This window comes from Syngnathus floridae, chromosome 9, assembly GCF_059516105.1.
Source record: "Syngnathus floridae isolate MCC-2025c chromosome 9, RoL_Sflo_1.0, whole genome shotgun sequence".
Classification (NCBI taxonomy): Eukaryota; Metazoa; Chordata; class Actinopteri; order Syngnathiformes; family Syngnathidae; genus Syngnathus; species Syngnathus floridae.
In genome coordinates this window covers 2,430,749-2,457,668 of record NC_142421.1, presented here as the reverse complement: position 1 = coordinate 2,457,668, position 26,920 = coordinate 2,430,749, and the positions used below count along the sequence as shown (strand labels likewise).

General features: G+C 42.9%; 1 protein-coding gene across 2 annotated transcripts in view; it reads left to right on the top strand.

Moving 5' to 3' along the window:
* Nucleotides 1–26,920, top strand: part of slc8a1b (solute carrier family 8 member 1b) — a 57,554-nt gene that overhangs the window by 7,979 nt on the left and 22,655 nt on the right. For both annotated transcript variants that reach the window (XM_088385654.1, XM_088385653.1), the window contains exon 4: nucleotides 910–1,700. In XM_088385654.1, coding sequence (XP_088241780.1) covers nucleotides 910–1,700 — 791 coding nt within the window. The remainder of the gene's footprint in view (nucleotides 1–909; nucleotides 1,701–26,920) is intronic.

Genomic DNA, 26,920 nt, shown 5'->3' with positions numbered 1-26,920 from the left:
TGATTGTGGAGACACTGGTAACATGGTTAGCTAATGCTAATCAATGCTAACACAACAAGCTTTGCTTACCTTTCGACTTTGATAACCAGGTTTAGCAGTTCGCATTCGAGTTCGGAGAAGTTTCAAAGTTGGAATCATATTCAGAAAATGGAAGCCAATAAGTGTGCAGCCAAACAGTTTCCATGCTTATTAGCCTGAATAAGACTTGCAATCAACTTATACCAACGAGCGAGCGGTAAGCCATGCTGATGAATTCCGACATTAGGCGCACTCGCAGATTTAATAACGCCCTAAAACAGATCATGCAAGGCTTTGTGAGGCATTACACGGCTTTCTTAGCTGAGTATTATTTCCAGGTTTCACCTCCTCTGCTTTATAGTAGCATCTTCCTCACTCTCTTGCTTTACAAGCGCATCCATGTCCCAAGATAGTCTTGTTTCCAGTACGAGTGAATTTGTGAGGTCGTCTTCACAGCATGATTTAAGCTCACCAGCGCTGCTTTAGATCCTATCTGCTGACATAATACCTTTGCTATACCAAGATACTTTTATGATCTGACTTGACATGCCAAAGGGGAATACAAGGACGGCGGCAAGGAAAGAATCTCAATGATCTTATCTTTCTGCAGAAGAGCCTTTCGCAAACTTTTCAAGCTCATGCTTCGGAAAGCTCAATGTATCTTGTGACGCATCTGCATATTGTGAACAATCGACTTTTTAATAGCTTGTATACAAATCGCTGGGTCTCTGCAGTGCCTGCTCACCAATCAAGTGTGAAATTAAACAAGTACGCCTTATCAGCCTAGTACTTTATGAAATGTATGTCTCGGAGAAAGTCCCTCAGAATTTTGCTGAGTAAATACATCGTCCCATGTTAAACCCAACCCTCTTTTGTGTGTGTTGTATCCAGGTGGAGCAGCTAATAGAACTGGCCAATTACCAGGTTCTGAGCCAGCAGCAAAAAAGTCGGGCTTTTTATCGCTGCCAGGCCACCCGACTTATGACGGGCGCGGGCAACATCCTGAAGAAACACGCCGCCGACCAGGCGCGCAAGGCCGTCAGCATGCACGAGATGTGTTCCGACGCCGGCGACAATGACCCGATTTCCAAGGTGTTCTTCGAACCCGCCACCTACCAGTGCCTGGAGAACTGCGGCACGGTCGCGGTGAACGTCATGCGACGCGGCGGCAACCTGGCCAAGACCATTTCCGTGGAGTACCGGACCGAGGACGGCACAGCCAACGCCGGCTCGGACTACGAGTTCACCGAGGGCGTGGTGGTGTTCAAACCCGGCGAGACGGTCAAAGAGATCCGCGTGGGAATCATCGATGACGACATCTTCGAGGAGGACGAGAACTTCCTTATCCACCTGTCCAACGTAAAAGTCCTGACAACAGAAGGCGAGGAGCCCACGGAGGACGAGTCGGCTAACCACGTGGACTCGGTAGCCTGCCTGGGCCTGCCGGCCACAGCCACCGTCACCATCTTCGACGACGACCACGCCGGAATCTTCACGTTCGAGGAGCCCGTGTTCCACGTGAGCGAGAGCGTGGGCACCATGGAGGTGAAAGTGCTGAGGACGTCGGGCGCCCGCGGCGTGGTCACGCTGCCCTACAAGACGGTAGAGGGGACGGCGAGGGGCGGCGGCGAGGACTTTGAGGACGCACACGGCGTACTGGAGTTCCAGAACGACGAGATCTTGTGAGTAGCCACACTATCGTGGATGCTGTTGATGAAGAAGCGAGGTGCGATGTGGTCACAACGATGGTTCGCTCAACTCTTACACCTATTTTCTTCATCTCTATCAATCTGTCCTCTCCTTTGTCTTTCGATTTCCATTAGGACGTTGGTTTGATCTGCTGAAGGCAGAGCTGGGGTCATATGAGTTAACTGAGGGTGTCCATTTTAGGACTTTGAGCCAAGGGTTGAAATGTACAGTACCTTGACTTAAGAGTGCCGGGACTGAAAGTTTCCTAAATTGCGAGCCGGCGCTTTGTGTTGCTAGCAAGCCGTTCGTTTGTTTGTTGCCGCAGATGACCGAACGAGATTTTGAATTGTGTAATTCTGATTCAGATTCTAGAATCCACAGATAAGAAACAATATATTCACTTTAGCATTGTGAAAATGGGTTAACTTGACTTGGTCTTTGCCATAGGTTAAGACTTTTAAGTCCGAGACCTTTTTGCGACTCCCGTACTGTATGTGGCTCGCATCTATCACTGCTCTTTGGATTCCACTGGCCATCTGTTTAATCTGTTTTAGGGTTCTTATCGATCCCGCTCCCGCTCTGCACGCTCAGCAGGTTCCGTCCGCCGCGTGGCACCGGGCTGAAGATGTTGGGAAACTGGGTTATTTGTTGCTCGAATCTTAAGCAGGGAGGAATTAAAAGCAGAGGCAGTTTCCGATAAATCACACGGGGAGGATTACCCCGCGAACAGCCCTGCCGATCGATAAGCTCGTCAACTTGACGCACACCAAAGGCTAACACCCGTTTTTCAGATGAGTCGTACGGGGGCGTTGCAGGGGCAATCATTAACAGTCGGGCTTTTTGTTTTAGCCATTAGCCATCACAAAAAAGAAGAACCGGTTATTTACCATCGGATGCTGTTTATCTGACAAAAAACAATTGTTACGAGTCATGACCGAGGTTGACGCGTTTCCATTGTGCATGAGGAGATGAAGCAAGCTTATACCCATGAGTGACCAAACCCGTATTTTGTTTTGTGCTATTGTCACTTAAACTGAAACTCACTGATGACAAGGAGATTTACTCACGCCTACCCTCGGGAGCGATTATTACATTGTATTTTTTCGGAAAGCATTACTTCACCCTCGGACAAACCCCAAGGCTCACATTTAAAGTTATAAACGGAAAAACAAAAACCCGTTTGTCTTTTTTGTTTTTTTGGCCATGAAACCTGTTTTTTTGGTGCAACCGCTCATTCGGGGGTTCTATACTAGCGCATGGTGGGCGAGCCTGTACCGTAAATCAGCCATTGCGGTAAAGGTCCCCCCCCTCGTCTCTCTCTTACTAGACCGCAATAAAGTTCACAGCTTTGAACCGATAGACCTTTCGCCATGGTGACCATTCGCTGGTTTATGGCCAACGCCTACGAGTAGTTCGACCGGTCCATGATTGGAGTGTTGGCTCGGTGATTATCCGTTTAAGACCCCTGCTTGCACTGTTTCTCGTCATTCCAGAGTCTTCCGGATGAGCTACTGCTGCCCCAATTACATTAACGTTTCTGACTTCATTGATTATTTCTAGTAGTTGTGTTCATCGTGCATGTTAGCGAATATTAACTTGTAGAAAATATGACTTTGTTTAATTCTATTCTGCAAGGTGGCTCATACATTAATAGTGCAACATGTCTATATAGTGGGCCAAAGTTTTTTTTTTTTTTCTCTTCTCAACTGCCTTATTTATTCCCAAGTGGCCAATATTGGCATGTCTGTTAAAAGCATCGACAAAGGCCTTATTTGGCAATTAAAATATCTTCCTTAAGCACTTTAGTGGATTAGCATTCTCCCAAATGAGGACGAGTTGAGTATGTACAATACGTCAATCACACAGAGTGTCGCCGTTTTCGTTCTTTGGGGCGTCAGTCATCCATCAAATTATTCATTTTAAAATTTGACCAGGTTTAAAGGGACAATAGACACATTTTAATGTGAATTTGTAATCTTCACGCTGCAGCCTTTTTTTCCACCAAGCCTGGCATCTCCTGATGGAGGCTCTTTATCGAGAGCACCTCACGGCACACTTCATCTTCCATTTCTATAAAACCTGGTCCAGATGGGCTTGGTACTAGAAGTAGGTCAGCGGTTCTTTTTTATTGAAATTAGACACACTGATGAGGACTGGCAGCCTGTTCCTCGCATGTAGCCAATGTTGGTTAATGACGTCTGTTAGAGCTTCACGGATGAGACCAACGTAGGAGCACTCACGAATTGTTTGTCTAGTTTTGGACCTTGTGAGCTTGAAAAATGCCCTTGACTCTAAACACAATCACACACACACATTCCTCTGCGCCATTTATGCAATTTCCATAAACAGGCAGGAGAAACGAGGTGCAGATTCAAATGAGGCTCCCTCCTACACAAACACACACAACGACCGCACACACAGCACACACACACGGCACACTGGGACTTCACACTCCACTAAACAGCACAGATTGGCCTTTTGAGACGCATGTTCACAAGTGTTGGGTTCCTCCGTGTGTAAATGTACTGGATGTGGATATGTGTGTATTCAGTTTGAGGATTTTAAAGCCACAGTAAAGATTTTTCATTGTTTTTTTCATTGTTAATTGTAGAATTGGGATGCAAACAAAGTTGGGAGAAATTGTTTGAATAAGAACTGAAAGGGCGAGCACGCTTGTATGTGTCATCGATGAGCTTCCTCTAAAAATACTAATTACTACTTTCCTATTCAGCATTCAACATAGGTTATTTCTGATTATTTACCAAAAATTATCTATATAATATATCCTTGAAATTCATATTATAGATTTGTGCATTTTCCAGATCAAATCCTGGGGCGGGACGTGGTTGGCCACCTCTGGATTATAATTAGGAATTTAAAGCATCCTTATGCAACTTTAAACAAAGTCATAAAAAGCTTGTGAAAGTTCCTGGCCGGGTTGCCTGTTTGGGCTAAGTGGCTTTAATGGATGACGACGTGCAGGCTGATTGTGTAGCACTAGTGTTTAGTTTGTAATTTTTTTGGCTGGCAGCTACTGGGAGCCCATCTCTGTTTTATTTTGGTCACTGGGGCACTACAGCGGTGGCCAAATGTTTTCGGTTGGCGACGGGGTTGGCAAGCTCATCATCATCATCGTCACTTAGCGAATCCCAGGTTACTACTATGAGACGTCAGGGTGAGGCTCCAGGAAGTAAATCAAAATCTGTTGTCAAGTAATTTCCATTGTGGAGATTTCATCACTTGGTCAAGCTTGCATGACACAAATGACATCAGCAATTCATAATTGCTCCGTCAGCTGAAATTTGAAGAGATTTTTTTTTCCACGAACCCCCAAAACTCACTCAATATTCATTTATCATGTATTATTATTTGTTAATTTTAGTGTTTTTTTTAGTTTTATTGTGCCTTCCACACAGAACCCATTCAAGTGTTATATCAGTGCCAATATCGTCCCACGATCAAGACACCCATGACATCAGCAGTAATTATTTTCAACACAACTGGGCGTGAGAAGTAAATGTCATGTGTTAAACTTCACACACCTCTCCTAACTCCGTTACGGCTTTGGTACAACCGGTTTTTACAATGAACACATCGCTAACGGTATTCTTCAGTGCTCTTTTTTCAACTAATCCAAATATTAAACACATCTTGTGTCATTTGTGTGTTTTCCACCCCCAGTCTGCCTCATGCCGTCTTATTCGTCCCGTGTTGCCGTGGGTTACGGCGCTAACAGCGGCCAAATTGTAGTAAGAAGTCGTGAGTCTTTTCACACTCGGCTGAGCCTCTCTCGCTCTCTCGTACTCCATGTTGCTTATTGTGCCGCGCTGACACCGAGGAGGCCCTCTGTGAAATCAATGGAGGGGGGGAAAGGGTTGAAAGAAGAGGTGCCACAGAGTAATCAATGCAGAGAAACAGAGGAAAGGATGAATGCGGAGTAGAAAAGGCGAGAAAAACACTCAGTGACACAATGTTGTGTTTTTTTTTCCATTCCATATTGTATTTCGTGGAGCTATTATAGTATGATGCAGTGTCGGGCAAGATACTTCTTATACTGACTACTTTACAATATTAGTTCTTGGATTTCTCTATTATGGTCAAGGATGGGCTTGAAATTAGGGGTTAGGGTTAAAACTAATATTTGTGGCCTTAATTCTGAAACTAAATGTTGCTTCACTGTTAGTAGGACGTCATCTTTTCTTCCTCCCTTTTGTTCTCCTTTGGATTCATTCCAGTTGGAGAGCGAGTCGCCGACTGCGCCTTGTTCTTACAAATAAGATCCTTTTCTTCTCCTTCAACTCGAGCTCTGTCCTTTGCGTCAACTCGCTCCACTTCTTTCAAACGAGAGATTCAACAGAGTCTGCAGTCGTAGCGGCCGGTCGTTAGCTATCCACGTTAGCTCGCCGTTAGCGCATCGTTACACCTATTCCTGGCTTTCTTCCTCACTGTGTAGCCATTGTGTTTACAGCACGTTAGCATAGCATGCATAGTTTGGTGGGCAATGTCCAACACCAGAGGAGCTTATCCAAAAAAGGACAGAACCAGAAATGGACTCGAGTACAAACGTGCTCGTGGCGACATAACATAAAAGCCCAGATTGTTCGGTGAGATGAAAGCACACTCCAGATTGTGCTCATTTGCGACTGACTATATTTACATGCATTTTGCAAAGTGGAGAATATTCACGAGGGAGCCATCTCTTTGTAAAACAAGCACTTTTTGTCACTTTGCTCAGCCTTCTTTGTCAGGAGCACCAATCTAATGAGCACTCCAAACGGAATATTGCCAACATGGTGTAGGATCTATTAATTCATCAATCAGGGGTTGGAAATTCTCGCCGAAAAATTAGGCCACGAATGGGAACACTTGTCTCTTTCTTCATTAAGTCAGCAGCTTTTTCATTTATGTCACTTCGAATCCATGGAAGACTTGTGACTAATCAGCATGCTGAGGTATTAACGTCGATAAGGTTTCCGTCCTTTTAAGAATCGGATGATTTGCATGCAACTTGTCTATAAAGATGAACTTGACATTTAGAGAGCAAAGCTGGCGATTGCGACATGATCCTGACATTTTCCTGTCGATGAGAATGTAAGGATGATGAACCAAGTGACGATAACTCAGAGGAGAAGTTGATTTGTGCCGCTTAGCGACCCAGATCACTGCGGTGGATCGGAGGTGAAGACTGGAAATGGCATTATAGATATACACAAACACAACTACACATGCACGCACACAAACACACACACACGCTTACTGCAGTGTAAACTGACCTGCAGGAGCGCCAGGGTGTACAATCCCAGGCTTAGCGATTTGATAGCAATAGCGCTAAAGCTCAGATCCTCAAAGTGGCTCGTGTATGTACGACATACTAGTTAGAGATGTAATCAACTCTGAATCATCGAGCTATTTATGGGTAAAAACAAACAATTGTGGAGCCAAGGGAGAGCTAAGTTAAAGGAGTTGTGGCCAAAGAAAATAAAAAACAAAACCCTCGTTGGCAGGCTAATGATTAGCATCTACGTGGCAAAGTTTAAAGGCTTTAAATGATGGGTATTTGAACACAAAGGGTGCAGCAACACTTGTAGACTGCCACTATAACAGTTTTCATAGACATATATTCTTTATCCTCTGCAAAAAATTCAGAAAATCATTTTTTTTTTGTAAAGACTGGAATGGATTAATGGCATTTCCATTCATCTTGATGGCAAAATATGATTTGGCATGTTTCATCCCAACCTTGCAATATAACAGCATAACAGAATGTAGCTCATTTACCAGTGGCCATTGTGGTGACTCAGAATCCTTCCACAAACACACACACACTGTCACACACACACACACACACACACACTCTGAACAACAACACAATCTGTCCGCCGCCGGCGCCAAACTTCTTATGACTCGGACCAAAAACCCTAAAATGTCACAGTCGACCTGAGTATTAGCACAGCACTGCTAACGCCATCGTATGCTAAAACTGTGTGCGTGTTAGTTGGGTTAAAGTCAGCAAAAAAATAAAACAAGAAGGAAATCCTACAGTCGGGCCAGAAGCTACACCGAACTAACCCAACCGCTGACAGCTTCCCCTTTCTCAACTTAAAAGTTCACAAAAAAATGGAAGTGTTTGCTTTGAAAACAAAACTGAATAAAAAAGCATATTCATGTAACTTAAGCTTCTTTCATGCAGGGATCCTGCAAAATTGCCAAATTAGTCATACCAGGAGAACTCGTGAGGTTTTTTTACATTCCCTTGAGGTTATGTTGCATGATGGTTTCCTTTTTTTTTTTTTTTTTTTTTTTTACAATAAAAGGATGAGAACAGGCACTAAGGAATATAAGTTAAAAGTGTCTTAATAGATTGAAGTCTGTTTTGATCAATGCATTGAAAGCATGTGGAAGCGGTAAATCTAGATATTGAAAATATTATATGCATACAATTAAACTCGGCTATATTGTAGGTTATCATCCTTTTCTAACAGACTCCCATGAGGATGAGGTGGAGAATGAGGAGGAAGCTAAAGAGAAAGGCCTGGGGCCATCTTCTTGCTCTACCCTTTCCTCCCCTCTCGTAAATCCACATCCAAAAGATGTTCCTTCAACCTCCCGCTAATTTTCTCTCAGGGATACTCGACGCCTTTCATCGCTATGCGCTCATTGCCGCGTCGTCTCTTTGAACGTGACATACATTTTCCTTTTCATCTGCTCGTCCACTTGTGTATTTGTAATAATTATTTCCCCATTTTATATATATATACTAGTTATATCAATTAAATTAAATTTGTTATATAAATTAATAGTTATATAAATCAACTAATTAAATTAAATTTGTTATATAAATTAATATAATATCGTTTTGGTGAAGTTATTCTTCATCTGACTTGAATAATTTCCGATTTTAAACGTCCAACATTTGTTTCCTCTCCCCTCCAGTAGCAATATCGCGAGCACTACAAAGCTGGATGGCTAGTGCGTGAAATTAGAGTAATTTTAATGTTTGCCTTATAGTCTTATACTCTCTCGGCATACGCCGCCATTATAAAAAGTCAGCCTGGGAGACTCACACGATCGCTCCGACACATCTTCGTGCATGAAAGTAGAGACTCCATATTACAAGCGAGCCCCCGAAGCGTTTTAGTCAAATATTAAAGCACCAGTTGGTCTCTGGTCTCCCTTCAATCAACAGGAGATGTTTTTTTTCTTTTTCCTACCGTGGGCGTCTTCTGCCGTAATATTAGTCCAGATTGCTGGCGAGTGGGAGGAAATTACAATGAAAACACAAGCGTCCTCAAAGAGATGAAAGAAGTCTAATGATGTTAAAGGTTAGCGCGTACGGAGTGTGGGCGGGCTATACATTTTTTAACGGTTTGATTCCCTTTAAGGGGGACTCGCTGGATGGCTACAAAATAAAAAGTGCGGCATCAGTAGTTTGATAGTCTTCTGCTTTGGCTCAATATGACGAGCTGCTATACTGCTAAAAACACTGCTAGTCAGAAGCTGAGCCGCACTGTGTTTGTTTACCGAGGCTACAATATTTCTTACTCGCTATCTTCCGTGTTAGAACTTTGATTCAATATCGGTTAGCCTCTCGGTGATGATCCATTGTAACTTTTAACTTGAAGTTGACTTTTAACTTGAAATGGTTGCAATCACACTTCCAGTGCAAAGGGCCCGCAGAGGACAATCAGAACCCCGCTGTCGGGTGAAAGCTATTTGTGAATGCTTTAAGTGTTTCTCTGCACACCTGCGGAGAAGAGATCGGCAGCAAGCGCTGACGTCGACTGATTCAAACACACACACACAGAAATACACCAAGTTTGATAGAACTACATTTTGCCAGAGTGGGAAAAAATTTCGCCAATCCTTCGTCCACTCCCTTTACCGTCTCGGCATTAACCGGGGAAGGAAGAGGCGGGAGGAGGGAGGGGGTGAGGGGAAATGGAAAGAGCCACGGTCTTGTTTCCATTGCTTCACCCAGAGGGAAAGCGAGGGAGAGAGAGAAAGCCGCAAGGAAGATGGCCAAGTGACAAACGTCTGGCTGTAAACTGGAGCCAAGAGGAGGAGAGCGGCAGGGAGTGAGTCGAATATGTAATTAAAGCTGTGATGAGCGTTTCTCCCGTTCATGTCTGGATTGGCGCGGGAGCTCTTAAGTACACACTTCCCATTTGGTGTGACGATTTACAACAAGGGTCACCGACATTTTGGGAAGTCAGAGCGGCTTCCGATTAACGCTAAGGGATGTACCATTCTAAAACAATTAAATTTCATCTTGCGAACACTTTCATTAAAAATGCAAGTGTGCAGCACAAAAGTATCCCGGAAATGTTTTTTGTTTTTTTCTAATCCAAGCTCACGCCCACGACACACATAAACAGGCGCAAACGCGTTCAGGGTGTGCTCGCTGTGCGTGAGAAATTTCGAGTGGGTCAATAACAGCCGTTGTCAACGGAGGTCAGTCATCTTAAGTGAGCTCTTCTTAGACACCTCACACTCAAGTAGCGCTCTTAGCCTCAAGCAGCTAGCGCTCCACCTCTTTGAATCGCTCGGCGACATTTGTGCCTGCCAACAAATCAGGTATGAAATTAAAAAAACAAAACATACAAGACTCAATTTGTCAAAGCGGTTAATAACGACTTCATAGTTTCTGTTTCTTCCTTGACAATCAGAGCATGTCTTTCTGGTTTAATTAAGAAAAAAAATAGTACAGTTAATTGTGTGTGTGAAACCTCAAACACGATATATTTTCATGATGGTCCACTTCATTCGCATTCAGCCATGTTGTTCGCTGTTGGTGGGCACCTGAAAGCAGTTTTAAATTGTGTGGGATGGGAAAAAAAAAACTTTAAAAGGTAGACTCAAGTCTTTTTCAGATTTAATTAGAATGTAAAAGCACAACTTGCTGACCAGGAGCTCTCTAAATTGACATTTTGAAAAGTCATCTCTCCTGCATTTTAAAGTGCAGTCCAATTAAAGTTGAATCCAAACTAATTGCAGATAGTTTTTACTGGAAGTATATTTTCAACAAGTTCATTTATGGCAAAATAAAAAAATAAATAAAAAACCCTCCTCTTAATCAGTGACACATAACTGCAACTATGATTCCTGCAATCTGATAATTAAATGCTGATGATAGTTGGGTGTTAAACATCATCCAGTTTTCCATTTTCACGCAGTTGACACACGCTCCCATCTGTTCCGTCTCTCAATTCAAATCTGCTAAATTTGCTGTTAGCGTTACATTTTGCTGCCTTTTTCCAAAGAATGGCAACATGGCGAAAAGGTTGTATTTAAGGGCAGTGTTAAAGGTTCTGTCTCAAGCCGAGCCGCACAGACTTCTATTTCCCTCGACTCTCTTCACCCCTTTCCTGCCCTCGAACTCTCACTTCGTCTCCGGGGACTCTCGTAGGAATGTTTCCATTCGCGAAGATTAAAAAAAAATGGGAAGTTGCACTGGTATGTGTATAAACTGTATCTACAACTTAAAGAGAAGATTTTTTTTTTCTAAGGACCCCCCTTATTATTTTAAACATAACAAGCATGTGTACCCCAAAATATCATTGCAATTAAAAAGTTGGGAAGGGAGGACCAATAAATTCCCACATTACATTTGTTTCCTTTTCTTTAATGATATTATATTTATTGCAAATTTTCAGGCGGAATCCAAGCTTTGAGAACCACTGTACAGTGTGTGTGTGTGTTTGTGTGTGTGTGTGTGTTATCGATCAAGCCTTCCTCCTTCATCATGGGTTATCAGAGCAGGCCATGCACGCTGACACACATTACTCACTGTCCACGCACACACACACGCACGCACACACACAGTCATCGATTTCCTTGTTTACCCCATTAAAACGAAGGCCGTGTGCGTGACGGCATGATAATTCTTTACTGAATTTTTCCAAGGTGCTTTTTAAACCAACTCCTAATCCCCACAGCGATAATAGAATACTCATTTTTCGAAGGCTGTATTATATTATTATATATCATTTTACAGTGCGACTTCTATCACCTTCCATCTCGACGACTCTCTAGCCCGGGATAAGTCATTACTCGCGCTTAATGAGTTTGCTTCCCGGGACATTCCGCCACCATTTTTTTTTTTTTTTCATAAAGGCGGTCAGGAGGTCGCAGCCGGGCCTCTCGGGTGGCCACTTGATGAGTTTCGCTCAGCTCTCCAAGCAGACTATTACATTAAACCCACAAGGCAGCTAGGTGCATCGTGAAGTGTCCCCCGCGGGTCCACCCTGATGAAAATTCAAAATGGTGACCCACTGAGATCTTTCTCTACCTTCCAGGCATGTAAATTGAACTTTTGGTCTTTATGAATAGCATTTGGAAGATTGTTTTGTGGAGGCTGCTTCCTGGTGGCGCTGTCGTTATTTAGAAAGCAGCAGAGGTCTGGAAAAGGTCAGAAGGATGTCGTTTTTTTTGCACTACTCTATATAAATAAATCTAAGACTAAGGTATTTAAGAGGGCGTGCATTTTGCGTACGTTGCATTTTGTGCGCGGCCTTTTTGTTGTCTCACCAGCACTCTGTCTCGTGTCAGAGGTTGAATGTCAAGAGGCGTTCCCCAGTGAACTTTAAGCTTGTCCCTCTGCTGGGAAGCAGCATGGAAGGACATCTGTCACAACACACACACAAACACACACATTGAAGTAAGATGGCAGTTCATCCATTTTCATTAGAGTCTGAACATGCGGTTTAAAGGCAGAAAATTCAGCCCACGCAGTCAGTTTCACTTAGCAACCTGAAATTTGATCGGCAAGTCTATTATGAGTAGACACCTCAAAATGTCTGAAGAAGCCATGCCCCAAAAAAAACACGTCTGCAATCAGAGCAGCCATTTTGTTGACTATTTCCAGGGGTCCTTCAAACAAACATTTCCTAAAATCACATTTGTTACTTATATATAGGCATACATTTATAAAAGCAAAAATGAACGCCGCGTCCCGCCCTTTGCAAAACTCCAACAACGAATGAATGACGTTGAAGCGTTCCTTCTCTGGCATGCAGTGAGGTCACAGATTTTCTCAGAGGCTGAGCAGACCTTCTCGTTTCTATTCCCAGCGGTTAGCCCCCGTTCATTTTCCCAGCGGGTTGCTTTTGGGGATTTAAAAAAGGCAAGGTTGGTGTTTCCCAGCGGATTCCGGCCTGCTTCCATTCCCTACTTGCGCTGTCCTGGTTCAGGCGGGTAATAATAGAATAGCCGCTACCTGCGATCTTGTCTACGCTCACCGAATCTAGAACAGGGAAATATTTTTTTGATAACGACCGCGTTGTTTCATCAGTCGACTTCGCGGAGTTTGTGCGTGCCGCGTTTTCTACACACTTTGGACTGATGAGTGTTCGAGCACGGCGGGTGGCTCCATGTCAGAGTTTAAGTACATCTTTGTGAAATGAATACAAATCTGCGGTAATACGTTATCTCGGCGTGAAGGCACACACGCTGACTCCTCGCTCTATTGTGCTTTGACCTCCAGCGGGCTCATTCTCAGGGGTGTTTTAGCAGTACACAAACGTAGCGTAGCCGCTAACAGCAAAGTTTAATGAGGGAAGGTGTTAAAGCCGCTTAAGCGTCTTAGCCTCCCGTCGTGAGCACAGTATCTACTCTTGTAACAAAAAAATTAATAATCTTAAGAAGGCCAATTCCACAATGTCTGACCTACTTAGCGTACTTATTAATAACGCACACGCAGTCTCCTTTCTGAAAGCGACCTGCTTATTATTAGGCTACTTCTTCCTCTGATGAATTAATCGACTTTTGGGAGCTTCGATAAAACTTTTGCTCTTTCTCGCACTTGTGCAATCCAATCAAAGGAGAGAAAAAGCAGCTGAGGATGACTTGGCTATTGTTTTCCCCTTCTCGACATTATCTGTGCTAATCATCTGCCGGCACCGACTTCCAAAAAGAACCGCCTGCTGAGACCAGGGCTTCGTTCTAAGCATACGCTCAAAGCTATGAAGGGAGAGAGAAAGTGACAGAGAGTTCTAGCCAAGGGCGACTGCGACACGTAAGCCGTGTAATTAAAAAATCGACGACACTAAGTAAAAAGAGCGTGTAGTAGCCTAACAACCAATGAAAACATATTTTGTGATGCCATGTTTACATGAAGCATCTGTATTGGCTGCTAGAACATCTTTCGACCACAACTTGAAATCAAAATGGCCGACTTCCTGCTCAATTTCCGGCATGGGTCCTTGAGACGGTTATAATTGAAGACCCAATTTCCGGTGGATGGCTGTACCTGATATCATATTTCGCACTCTTGATTCACTCACAGAATGTCATTTCTTCATCTCGGTCCTCTTCCCTCCTAAAACGCTTCACCTCCACTCTTTCATCTCATCAGCGGACCTTCTCTTCTAATCTTCCTGACATTTGAAAGAAGTCGCCTCACTACAGTGGTTTTTATCCCCCCTGAAAAGAACTTTTGATTTTCATCAAAGCCCAAGCTGAGTGTGAAGTTCCGCTCTCCCTTTTCTCTGAAAAACAAAGGGTGGATTTTAAAGTTTGATTTCCTGGTCCATAAATTACTCCGCCATGTGCGAGACCTGCTGCGAATGCAAGCATTTCCGACAAAGATTGAGGATTTGGCAGCGACTGGAAAGGCGAACAAAAGCACCAGAGAATACGTTTGCGTTGGCCGGTGTTGCCAAGGGAGACGGCCGCGTCGTTACCCCGAGCTCTGACATTAAAATTCAGCCTCCCATGGCGGAAGACTGAAACTTTTCAAAAGACCCTTTGGCGCTGAAATATATATTATGATCTTGTCGAAAGAGGTTTTGATTACCTCTGTGTGTGTCTTTAGCCCGAAAAAAGTAGAAGGTCGCTCGCTGCATTGTTGCCGTGACGACTGTGAGAGGTGTTTTTTTCCCACCCCCATTTGTTTGAATAATAAACCTGGTGACCGATCTCTCATTGATGCTGATTTGAGGTTGTAGTGTGCATGCCAGGCCAGTAGTTGGCAGTATCTCCACATCCTAAATTAATCCTAAATTAAACTAAAATACTTCTACAAATGTCACATTAGATGGGTCAAAATAATCGACCCAACTTTGGGTAAAGGTAATCCAATCTGCTCAAAATCCAGAGCTACCCAGCTAACCGCAACGCCAATGCTGAATTACTCTGCTGAGTCGGCCTTTTCCTCTCAACTTAACACTCGGGACACCAGACAAAGTCTGCGATGTGACTGTGCATGTGTTTGTGCTTGCATGGATGAGTGTGTGACATGTTTGCAAACATGTGCCATTACCCCATAGCCGAAACTAACAGAGCGTGGCCGAAGCGAAGCAATTTGTGTAATTGAATGGCTTGAAAGACCGCATATCCCCCCAGAATGTGTGCGTGCATGTGTGTGTCTGTCTCTGGGAAGTAAAGAGGCACAAAGACATACATAAATAACCCAGAATGAAGTCGAGTGCATGTTTGGATAGGCCAAATCTTCTCCTTCACTGCTTTTCATGCCGCAAAATGCTTTCATGTTTATGTTCGTCCTTCGTTTTAATTAGTTTTGTATTTGGGCTGAATATTGTGGGAACATTCTGTCATGTATTTATCAGCACGCTACATAGCAGTCATTTGACGACACTTATTTTTAACTGGCACGCACAACGTGATGCATTCATTGCCGTTCGTTTATTGATTAGGACTCTTGTCCAAGTGGGCCTTGTCATTTTGGAAAAAAAAGCAGTTCTATTCAACCTGGTAAAAAATGATATTTAAAGTAGTATAGCTTTGGTAGCTTTACTCCTGAAAATTAGCTGAGTAGTATCGTTGAGTATTTTGAAAATTTTGATCCTAGTTTGACTCGGCAACATGAAATTTGGTTGGCAAGTCGATCATGAATTGACCCACAAAAAAAGGAGACATTTTCGCGTGCTTTAGATCGCTTCAAAAATGAACTTATCCGACTGAACTGTTTTAAAAATGCATCCCCCAAAGTGAGTTTTACTTAGCAACATTAGCAAAATATCTTAAGACACCATGCTCGAAAAGACACAAAAAAATCTTTGTTTGAAGTGACCTTTTGATAGCCATCATCAGCATTTTCCCAAAAGTCCTTCAAAGACTTTACAGATTTTGTCAGATTACTCCCAAATTTCAACTATATATGTAAAGATGGAGGATGCTAACTCGATGAGATGAGTAGTGCGTACTCGGCTATATTTGAAAATTCGGACCCCAAAGCCAGTTTCTCTTGGAAGCGTGACACTTGCTAGGCTATCATGAGTCGACACAGCAAAAAAATCTCCCATTTTGGTTTGAAGTGGCCATTTTGTGCTACTTTAGCTATTTCCGCTAGCACACTCCACTATCTAACAACAAGCTGTACTCTACAGGTTTGCATTTGTCATACTGACTTGAATCGTTCAAAGTGCGACAGATGTGCTCCAGGGTCAGCGTGCCCGCCCACGTTCGATCGTTAAAGCTCGAGTAGCTCTCCCAGAACCAGATGGGTCCTTCAGGTTAAGAGTTGAAACTCATCGTTGTCTGGGTTTTGCTTGCGACGTCATCATTGGTTCCTATCCTTTTATTTTTCAGTCTGCCAGATGTGAACTTTCTTAATCTTCTCCTCCAAGAAACGTCAACACGGTGTTTTTTTTTTTCCCTCTGACGTAACAGTCGCGGAGGTTTACGCGAGGATTATGTGATGATCTGCAGGCAATAATAACACTGTCACTGATCTGATGTGTTATTCCACACTTGAAGGAAAGCACTGTACCCAAAAGATTCTTTTCAGACAAGACACAAAGTCCCTCTTGGAACTGCTTTTTCAAGACTTTTACGCTTCAAAAATTCAACAAATTAAAAAGAAATCCTCAGTAGCACTCATAAAATTTTTCTAGAACTCATCCCCCTAAGCTATTTTTCACTTCCTGGTGAAAAGCATTTCAGACTTTTGAATGGCAGATTCTTTTTAAGGACAATAAAAGTCTCAAGTGTTATTTTACGAAAGAGCCTACAGACGCAATTTCTCATTTTTGAAACAGTAGAACGTGTTTTCTGCAACCACCAGAAGGTCAGAAAGAGAAAACACACGACGTGATCATCAAAATAAAAACCAAGGTGACGACTGGGACAATCGGTCACGCGCAGGGGAAAAGACAGCCAGCTCGGCGTGGAATGGAAAGCGAGAAATCAAGGCGATCCCGAGTTGGCGATAGGCGGGAAACAGGAAATGAAAAGAGGATGAGGAGAGCGGGAGGAAGGCTGGGAGGGAGCGATCGATAGCGATTAAGTTGGGGGAAGGACTCCGTCGAGGATTCAAAAGCTCGGACATCATGGATCGTAATCGTGACTCTGCCCTTCGTCATCATAATCATCATTTTAAGGATAATCAAGGCATTTGATTATCAGAACTCGGGTGTTCTGTTCTACTGTAGCTTTGACTTTGAGTGTGTACGGCTTAAAAAGGCTGGTGAATAGATGTTAGAATAGGGGGGGTAAAAAATGAGGGATAGCGACAGAACAAGGAGGTCATGAATCATGATGACATTCCCGTCGTCACTTCAGAGATTCCCTCCGTGAAACGTTTATTAGCAGCTCCATAGATTCCACTTATGTCTGTCTGGGCTCATGTCAACTTGGAGGGTTAAGTATGTAAGCGTTAGCAACGTTTCGCTAACAGTGTGAACTAAAAATGCTAAATAAGCTAATGATGTGAATGACTGGAAAACTACACCCAACTGGTTTTTCAAATCAGATGGAGAAGTTGTAAATTCATGATAAGGTTGACACACAAGACACATTCACCACAATTCAGGAACTCATGGCAAAACTTCCCGTTATATTTTAAACGTGCATATCCTATCGTGCATTCTGAAAATTAAAAAGTTTGAGAAATCAGTTCGAGAAATCAAATCATCTCTATAGACATCAAAATCATACGTCCGATTTTTTTTTTTTTTTAAATGTCTTTAATAACAAAAACAGTTTATTTCCGTTCCATTTTATTTCCCGTACAGTACATGGAAGCCTTAGTCAGTGAGGTGGCAACTCCACGAAAAAGCCTCTCGCTTCTGTTCTCTCCCGAACATCAAAACGTGCTCACTCACCCGCGAGTCCGTATGAAATATAAATCATCGGTTGAATTAAAGATGGTGGTGGAGGCGGTGTGGCAGGACCTCCTCGCGCCTTCACACGTCACCCGAGTCACAGCATTTGCTATCCTTCTTTCTTTTTCACTTGAAGAAGGAAAAACATTCCAATTTCTTGTTTTGGTGTGATGGACACGTTGCAACGATCAGAAAATCCTGAAAAGGCCCGTAGGCTAAATGAAGCAATACATTGTTTTTGTTTTTGATGTAATCGGATCCTTAAATTACCTCTTAACACAGCGATGGTAGGGTAATCGTTTTTTTTTTTCTCTGTCACGGAAATCCACGCTGACATGCTTAATGCTAAACATTGTGCACACCAACAGTGCAGCAAAATATCTAGACAGACAATTCAACAGATATAAATATCCCATCTCAAATCTCACAGTGACTTTACTTTGAAAAATGATGGCATTGTGATTCATGTAGGGGGAAAAAAATTGTAAAATGACAGATAAGCGCTACAAATTCAAGGCCGTAACTCAAGGCTGTAGCTCTTTCCCAGGAATGGGAACGTATTTGTCCTTGGTGCTATGAATCTTTTCAGGGGCGGGACCTTCATCACACAACATATTTGGTCCAGCTCTGACCTTGTGGTCGCTGACTTATTAGTTTTATCTTTTATGCCGAGTCATCAAACTGGATTTCCACTTTCCAGCCCATAGCAGTAACCCAAAAAAAATGCTCTTCCTAACATGTGCATTGTTAGTTCTCTTTTTGCCAGCATTTTCCATCACTTTGCTTAATTTTCTCGCTAGATAAAAGTGATGTCGTGCAAAATTCAGAGGTACGCAAGAGTGGAACAGCTATGAAGGTGTTGGGCGCTTTGATTCATGGGCCCCCTGCCTCCATTTAGTTCCACACTTGGCTTTCATTTCATTATCTGCCATCTGCTTGATTCCCCGTGTTTTCTCCTTCCATTCTCCATCCTTTCCACAATTGCTGCTCGTCTGGTTTAACCCCCTCAATTCCGGCAACTTCTCAGGTGCCTCCCCCCCCCTCCTCCAGCCTGAGAGGAATGCGCTGTAACTCTGAGATTTAATTGATTGCTCCTCCGAGGTGACCCTGGGTGTGTGCAGCTCTCCGTTTGTTATTTCCGCACAGGCCGTTTTTTTTTTTTTTTTTTTTTACTGTGATTGCATTCGTCAAACAAACTCGCTTCAAAATGCGACAACAAGAAAAATGCTGGAATCACAGTCGTGCAATCTTGTATTTTGTTCACCCGTTCCTCATTCCATCGTTCGAGTAGGCGGAAGCTGTCGGAGGTGAGAAGCGAGAGTGCCAGCGTGTGCACCGGTAACCAAGGCAACCCACTTCTAATTGGCCGGCAGTGTGATTGGCGGTCTGTTGCGGACCCGAGCGGTGGTGGGCTTGGGCAAGAGCAAGCATGTTCAGAAAGACAAGTTGGAGATGTAAAATGCGATTGGTGGTGATGTGGCATAAAACACTTCTGGAAGGTTCTTGATCAGAATGCATTTCTTATTTTATAGCTAATAAAAATCACCACTTGGTGGAATGTAATGGACGTCTATTAGACACAATTAAAGTTCATGTTTTGTCTATGGAGAAATTTCGGAAAATGATAATTAAAAAAAAAAATCTGACAATAGTCAAGGTAAATTTTTAGACCATCTATCGTAAAACTTTGTGTCTTCCATTCACCATCAAACACGCTTCTCTCTGATTGGCCAGCATTGCACGATGCGTTCAATTTCATCTGATTTTCCGATTTCCAAAGACATTTGCAGATGTTGACCCACTGTTTGCTTCAAGTGATGTTGCATGCATGGAAAATGGGAAAATGCCACTTGGGCTTCTTTTGACTCTGTTCCTGCTGACTAAAGACACACACACACACGATTTTGCATCATTTTCCAGCCAAGAAAGGGCAGACAGAGCTGATAAAAAGTTTCCCCTTACATCACCACTCTTTTCTCTTTTTGCACGTTTTTCATCAGCCCTCTTGACCCAGCCCCCTTCCCACACACGCGTACACAAAAACACACAAACACACTCACTGTCAAGTCCTCATTGTCTAGAGGAGCAGTGTAAACTGGCTAAATTATTTCCATGACTTCAGGCTCTTGATGCCACACACACACTAATGCGGCAGTATGAGTGCACGGAGTGTCACGATATCACACCAGTGGAGTCTCTCTCGGCTTCGCAGCTTTGAAGCAGCATTATCTACACACACAAGGTGCACACATGGCCGCTGGCAATGCGCTGTTGTTGCTTGATAAGCAACGCACCTGACAGCCTTCCTTAACCTCGTATCCAAGCCTGTTCCGACTTCACTGTCGAGTAATAATCACCGGTGTTGGCCACGTGCAAAATGTCATATATTTCAGCAACGAGATGATGACGGGTAAAAAAAAAAAAGCTAAAGTAACAGCTGTATTGTGATATCGTGGACAGGAATATTTAAATGGAGCTAAAAATGCCACTCGTTTTACAGATTGTCTTATTCAGGCGTTTTTTTTTTTTTTTTTTTATATATATAGACCACAGGTGTCAAACTCAAGGCCCGGGGGCCAGATGCGGCCCGCCACATCATTTTATGTGGCCCGCAAAGACAAATTGTGCATCAAATTTCTGTTATTACTAGAACTGCAAATTGTCCTCACTTTTAATAATATATATTTTTTAAATATTTGACCAGTTTTTACTCGTCTGATTTGAAAACAAGTTATTTGTCTTTTACATACCCACTAAATTTCACATAAAAAAAATCACATCCCTGCAAGACAAGAGAAATCCAAATGAACATTTTATAAAAGAAAATACTTACACTGAACCTTTTTGTCAGTATACCACATCTGAATTATAGATGGCATAATCTGGCACAATTCTGCAATTCCCGCCTATTGTACGCTAACACAGAGGGCCTGGCCCTTTAAGTGTTTTGTTATGCTCTATGTTAAAGAGTCTTGTTCCTTCACTGAGCTCCGCTTTGATGAGGAAGTGGTGCAACGCTCCATCAGGGAGCATTAATATTATATCACCGCACACACACACAATGCATACACACACACCACTAAAATCCAGTATGCCTTCAAGCCGACGCAGTTAAACACGCACCAGGCTGCCTGCCGCATCACTTCACCGTAGAGCTATGTGGCGACCATCTTTCCATTTGTTCTGCCACAGTGTGTGCATATGCGTGTGTGTAATTCCACACACTCCGACACGCAGGGAAGTAAAAAGTTTCCATGTTTAGGCTAACTTTTAGCTTTAACATGACAGATGTGGACGGCAGCACACATGCACGTACACACGTGCACGGGGCTTGCTATTTTTAGCCTGTTTTATGTCTTTGTGTGCATAAGTGTGTGCTGGGGGGGGACACTTGGTCATTTATAAATGAGTGGAAAAGAAGTAAGTGCACGCGTTGGTGCAAACACACAAAAGGCAGAGTTTGCTGCTGAGTTCAAGGCTTCATTTTCCAGTGGGACTTTTCTCAATCTGCCATGTTCTGCAGAAATACTTTGATTTTAGGGCGCTAAAAAAGACACTCGAGAAAATTTTGGATGACCAAAGTCTTGAGGTGGCCTTAACTTTTATTAGGGTTACATTTTTGGGCCATTTATGTTTTCTTTATTAAAATAAACCTATAGAAAATACCGTATGCTACAAAAGTAGGAATTTGCCGCAATTGTGCTCTATTTTGGAATCAATTTCATGATCGTCAGTAATTTCATACGGTCGTTTCTTTCCGATAGTTTTGCAAACAGTGCGTGTAAAATACATCGAGACAGTTATCCTCCTTTTTATGCAAGCACAAAGCGTTTCAAGGAAGCCAATTTGATGCTTTTCCTTAACAGACAACATTCTTCAAGGGAAAACCCAAACCAAATCAGTCATGACAGATTGGGGTTGGAAAGAGTCTCGAAGAAGAAATAAAAGAGAATGAGAACATCGAGTAAGAGGAGCATTGCCTTATTGAGTGTGACACAGCAGTGTGCAAATATGTAAAGAAACTGGCGGCAGCTTGCAGTGACAATAATTAATATGTAACAATTTCAAGGAAAGCTGCTGTGCGAACAGGCGTTGCCGCTAAAATATTCACGCCGCATATTGGATAAGAAGCCGAGAAGGAAATTGCATGGCAGAGCCAGAGGTGTTGTTTGACACTATCATCCGATAGAGTGTTCAACTCAAATTGATGTACAATAAACCAGATGGCATTTCAAAATGTGCTAAATTAGCACAATTATGCTAAACTAAAAAGTGGACTGTTTGCAAGTGAAGTTTGATACTTGCTTGAATTACTAAACATTTAAGCTAACTAGCAATTTCATCAACCACGTCAGGAAAGAAGCTTGTCCAGAAGTCACTTTCAAGTGGCTGTCAGGTGGACGCACTTCCAGCCCAGCGTCCTGTTAGGCGATCGATACGGCAAGCCGGTGATTTCATTTATCCGTCCGTCGCGGTAACAGACTGTCTCTATCCCGTCTCCATCTTTCCGCGCTGTTCTTTCTCTCTCCAGCAGTTTCCCGCCATCCATCCATGTGCACATGGATGATGTGATGATGGGTGGGGGTGCGGAGGCGGCCGCCCTGGAGGAATCAGCAAGATTCTAGTGAAAGCTCCCCCCCCCCCCCCCCCCCCCCATATGATTTGACCGTTTATAATTTGCCCTTTGACAAGAAGCGTGTTCATTTCCATGTAGGAGGCCGATGATGAAATGGGTGCGTGGATGTAATCAGCGCCATTCATAATATATTTCAATTAAGATTCAAGGATTCACTGATTGGTTTGTGGCGTTATTTTTTATTAATTGCCTATTTTTTGTTATGTTCTGGGCTCCTGATTTCAACCCATTTGAACTGAGACTGAAGTGGTGCACTCCGTTTTACGTTCCAGACATGATTAAAAACCAATCGATTGCACACAATCGATTGCTGTCTGAGGTTTTAATTAATCCATTTTAAAGCCCATGGTTACAGTTGGAAGAAATATATGTTTTTAATTAGAGTTGAGCCACTAACTTTGTAAAGTAATGCAGATCATTTTTTGCATTGACAGCAGTCATCCACTAATAGTACGGTGTCTGTTAGTGTACTGTATATCTTGGCAGTTAGCAACGTTAGCCTGCGGCAATCTGAACTAGAGCTGTGTAAATGTCAGCGAAAGCTGGCGTGTGTAAAAGGTTGCAACTTGTCTGGATCACGATGGCAAAATCCCAAGCTTGGTTTGTCGCCGAGTATTCGCGTTTTGTTTATTTTCAAAATAACGGCGACCCAATAATGGCTCGCCTTTTGGTGTCAGGTTAGCGCAAAATGTTCATTCTTTCCTGGCCTGACTTTTCAACCTTACCGCCACCTCTCCAACATCCTCGAGATTTGCCGCTAGAATTTACATAAACGGCAACAAAAGTACTCGCTATTTGTTTGCAACACAAGTGCAGTCTTGCGTGAAATTAAATCAGTTTAATTTTGGGTCTCTCTTGCCGAGCTACATCCTGACAAAGTGCTGTTTAAAGGGCAGTCGAGGTGGTTTGTCCTTCCTGTTCAGGTTGATCAGGAAAAAAAATGAGCTTGAAAATGCAATTCACTTTGCCGGATGTTCATTTTTGTTTTCAAGACAATCATGTTGAGTGCCGCTTAAATGACTACACGGCGGCTTGGCGCTTGTTCCAGTCAAAACGTCGAAATATTGAAAGAGGCTTTGTGATCACGGATGTTTTGGTTTGTCGTTCAAAATGGTGTGAAATTACACGAGTCCTCGTTAAAGTCCCTTTGAGGCTTTTTAAACGTATTGTGGAGGTCAACGTGTTTGGTTACATTTAAGCCCCATCAACAGTATCAATTACGGTACAAATGCAAGCAAAGCACTATTAGCTCTTAAATATATCTACGTGTCACATGCTTGCTGAATAAGCTCCCAAGCCTGAAAATAAAACAACTAGCGAGCGAGTTGCGGGTCAGAAAGGCGATCGATAGCGTCTAATGTGACATGAAAACGGCTCCGGCTTTATTGGTGACCGATCAATGACATCATGTCTGGACTTACTGGACGCTATCAGACCAATGGGAATCTTGATTTCAAAGGTCTTATCGGATTTCGCCGTTCTCGTACTTCGGACGGCCTTTCGGAGTCAAGATGGCCACCGAGCGATGGCGGCTAGCCGCCGAAGACAGAGTTGAGGCAAAAAACATCTGGTCTTTCTATCCATACTGCATGTGAACTTTACGACTCACACATTTTTCACACATTCCATCACCACATAGCGACTTCGACACTTTGCTCCTAGAATGTAGTTTTCCAGTCAATTAGCGGCACCTTTTGCTATGCTAATGGTCTAACACTCCCCGCACACCCCATCAGTCGCAGCGTCCTGGCAGTGGAGACCTTTGGCGAGCTCGCCGCCCCGCTGGGAGACCACCTGTTTGTTCTGGCTATTGCACAGCGGAATTCCGATTATTATGCATGTAACTCAGTTTGAAATCAGCACGCCCATTGGTTTTCATTCAATTCTGTTGTCAGTCTTGAATGGCTTTCTAATTAATTCTTTTCAGAGATTGAGTCATGAATAATTTAAACGGGAATTTCACAAGTTTGATTTGAATCTATATCACGTGGTATATTTCCATAGATAAATAATCTTGCTGAAGAAAACAAAATCTTGGCTTCGCACCACTGACTTTCCGCAGTATTATTTGGAGGAAATTGAACTTCCTCCAGGGGGAAATATCATCCTTTAGGTTTGCTACTTTCTGTTCCTAAACTTGTCTGCGGGCTTTATTGGGGGACTCTGGCAGGAAATAAAAAGTGAAACTCCAAATTGAAACATAAGCTGAAGAACGTGGCAGGATTTGGTCTTCTAGCAGCCTGTGAATGATCTTTCATACAAGATGTTTTAAATTACCTGAGAGATTGTTGACATGCCTCTCGGTGCTGCTGTTTTGGTTAGCAACATTATTCAAATGACCTCTGGACAAGTGTGACGTTCTATTTTAAAAGAAAATAATAATTAAATGTTGACATCTTTTACCTCATGCTTTTATATTTAGTTTCACATGAAAAGGGCAACTTATGGCTAACCATGACTCAGCAAGTCAGCGCTGCACTTTAAATTGGCTCCGGGGGTGTGGACGTCCGGGATGATTTCTCAGTATTTTTTTTTTTTCCTTTTTCTTTTTTTATTTTACGATGACTGCAGCAATTTAGCGCACCTTAGCGTGTCGGGGATGAGAGCCAGGGGGGTCGTGGCAGGGAGAAATGAGAGGTAGCGTGTTGGTGGTGGCGGGAGAAGCGATGGGGGGTGAAGCTGAGGTCTGAGAGCAGATGGGACAGGATAATTTTGGAGGAGCTAATGAAACAAAAAACAAAGATGAAACCATTGCTCACACACAATCAGAAAAGTGGACACCTGCAACCCCACCCCCCTCCATCTTGCCCACCTTAGTTGTTGTACCTAGCATCCAATAAGTTTCCCTTAGAATGACTCTTCCGCACGCAAGTTTCCAGCTGCCACCGCCCGCGGTCCTTCTGTAAAAATAGAGGCAAAACAAATAAACAGAAACTTCTTTTTCAAACAGGGAGTTTCTTTCAGGTCACCCGAGCCACTGGAGCAAAAGTTTTTGGTGTTAAATTGCCAGAAAGAACTGGGAAGATGTCTCGGCCATGTTGCATAATACTAGCTAATTAGCATATTAATAAATTAGTCTTTGCTAATTGATTAAATACCTTTTTTAAAATAAAAGTGGTCAAAATGATTGGAATTTCTGCTACTCAATTGTAAATATCCAATTTTTGCTCTGTCAACTTGAAAGAATGATTAGGAGGATTTGTCGTTGTGGCACGCGACAGCTAACAAAAACTGACAGAAATTGCGGCAGTGTTTTCTTAGCATGATGTCATCGGCATGTCAAGCGGGACAAGGCATCACGTAACTCCGATTCGGGCCAGCTCGTCTCCAGCCACGACGGGCTGATTGACAGGTGTCTGTTGACTTGGGGGTGAAGTGAGCGGAGCATTTGTCACAAGCGGCTTCCGTCACTGTCATGTAATGAGGATGCTGACTGTTACTGTTACTGGACGTTGTTATTCTGGTGCGACCCTGACCTGACAACGGTGCCTTCAACGAAAATTGGTGGAGCAAATTTCCAGGGCTATGAATTGAGGAGTCTCTTTACAAAAAATATCTTTTGACGTTCTTCTTTTGACATTTAAAAAAAAAAATCATTATTCTCATAAGGGCTCTGCCAAATGCTAACTTGTAAAAAAATAATCTTACAGGAAGTTTTAATATTTTTGACTAATTTCATTCAATGATAATAATAATAATAATAATTCATGCCATATTTAAAGCATTACCATATTTTGGAGCGTATTTTTAATTCACAATGTGCTGTCTCATCTCTTATGCATTGTGTTTAAAATCCGTTTGGCAGGAAAATCCTGCGGATCACCGCATTAATGTGAATTCAGAAGGCAATGAAAGTCAGCTAATCCCCCGTCAGCCTCTTACTGAAGTCGGCCCACTTGATGGAGAAGCCACTCCGCTTGCTGCCGAGAGATCAATAAAAGGAGAAAGACTATTTCTGATCAATAGAGAAGCTCATCTATTATCCACGGCAGCCGAGGGAAAGAATGGCCCGTCGCGAGCTCAAACGAAAATTCCAAATTCACTTTTCATTCGTCTTTTGTCGAGCATGATTTGAGGTGACGTGCTGCTGAGCGTGCAGGAACAGGAACCAGGTGATGCAAGTCAATCAATGTCCCATCACTGACCTCATTGAACCTTGAAGACAAAGTGGAGACGGAGGATAAATTTGACTTAAGAACGATTCACCTCGTTTTAACCTCGACAACCTTTGCTAGCATCCCAAACGTGAGCGTTATGTTAAACTGCAGTTCAAAGGCGTGTCTTTTTTTTTTTTCTTTCCAATCGCTTGTCGGAGCCGAGACTCATTTGCATAAACCGCATTGACGATCGAGGTTTAATTAGCATAATATTGAAGCCTTTAGCCATAATAATTAACCTTTTTGATTTTTGATTGACTCCATTTTAATCACAATCTCAGGTTACTCAGGAAATGTCAAACTCTGCAGACTATTTCAATTTGCCATTTTTCACAGAAATGATCTCAGAGAATGTCAAT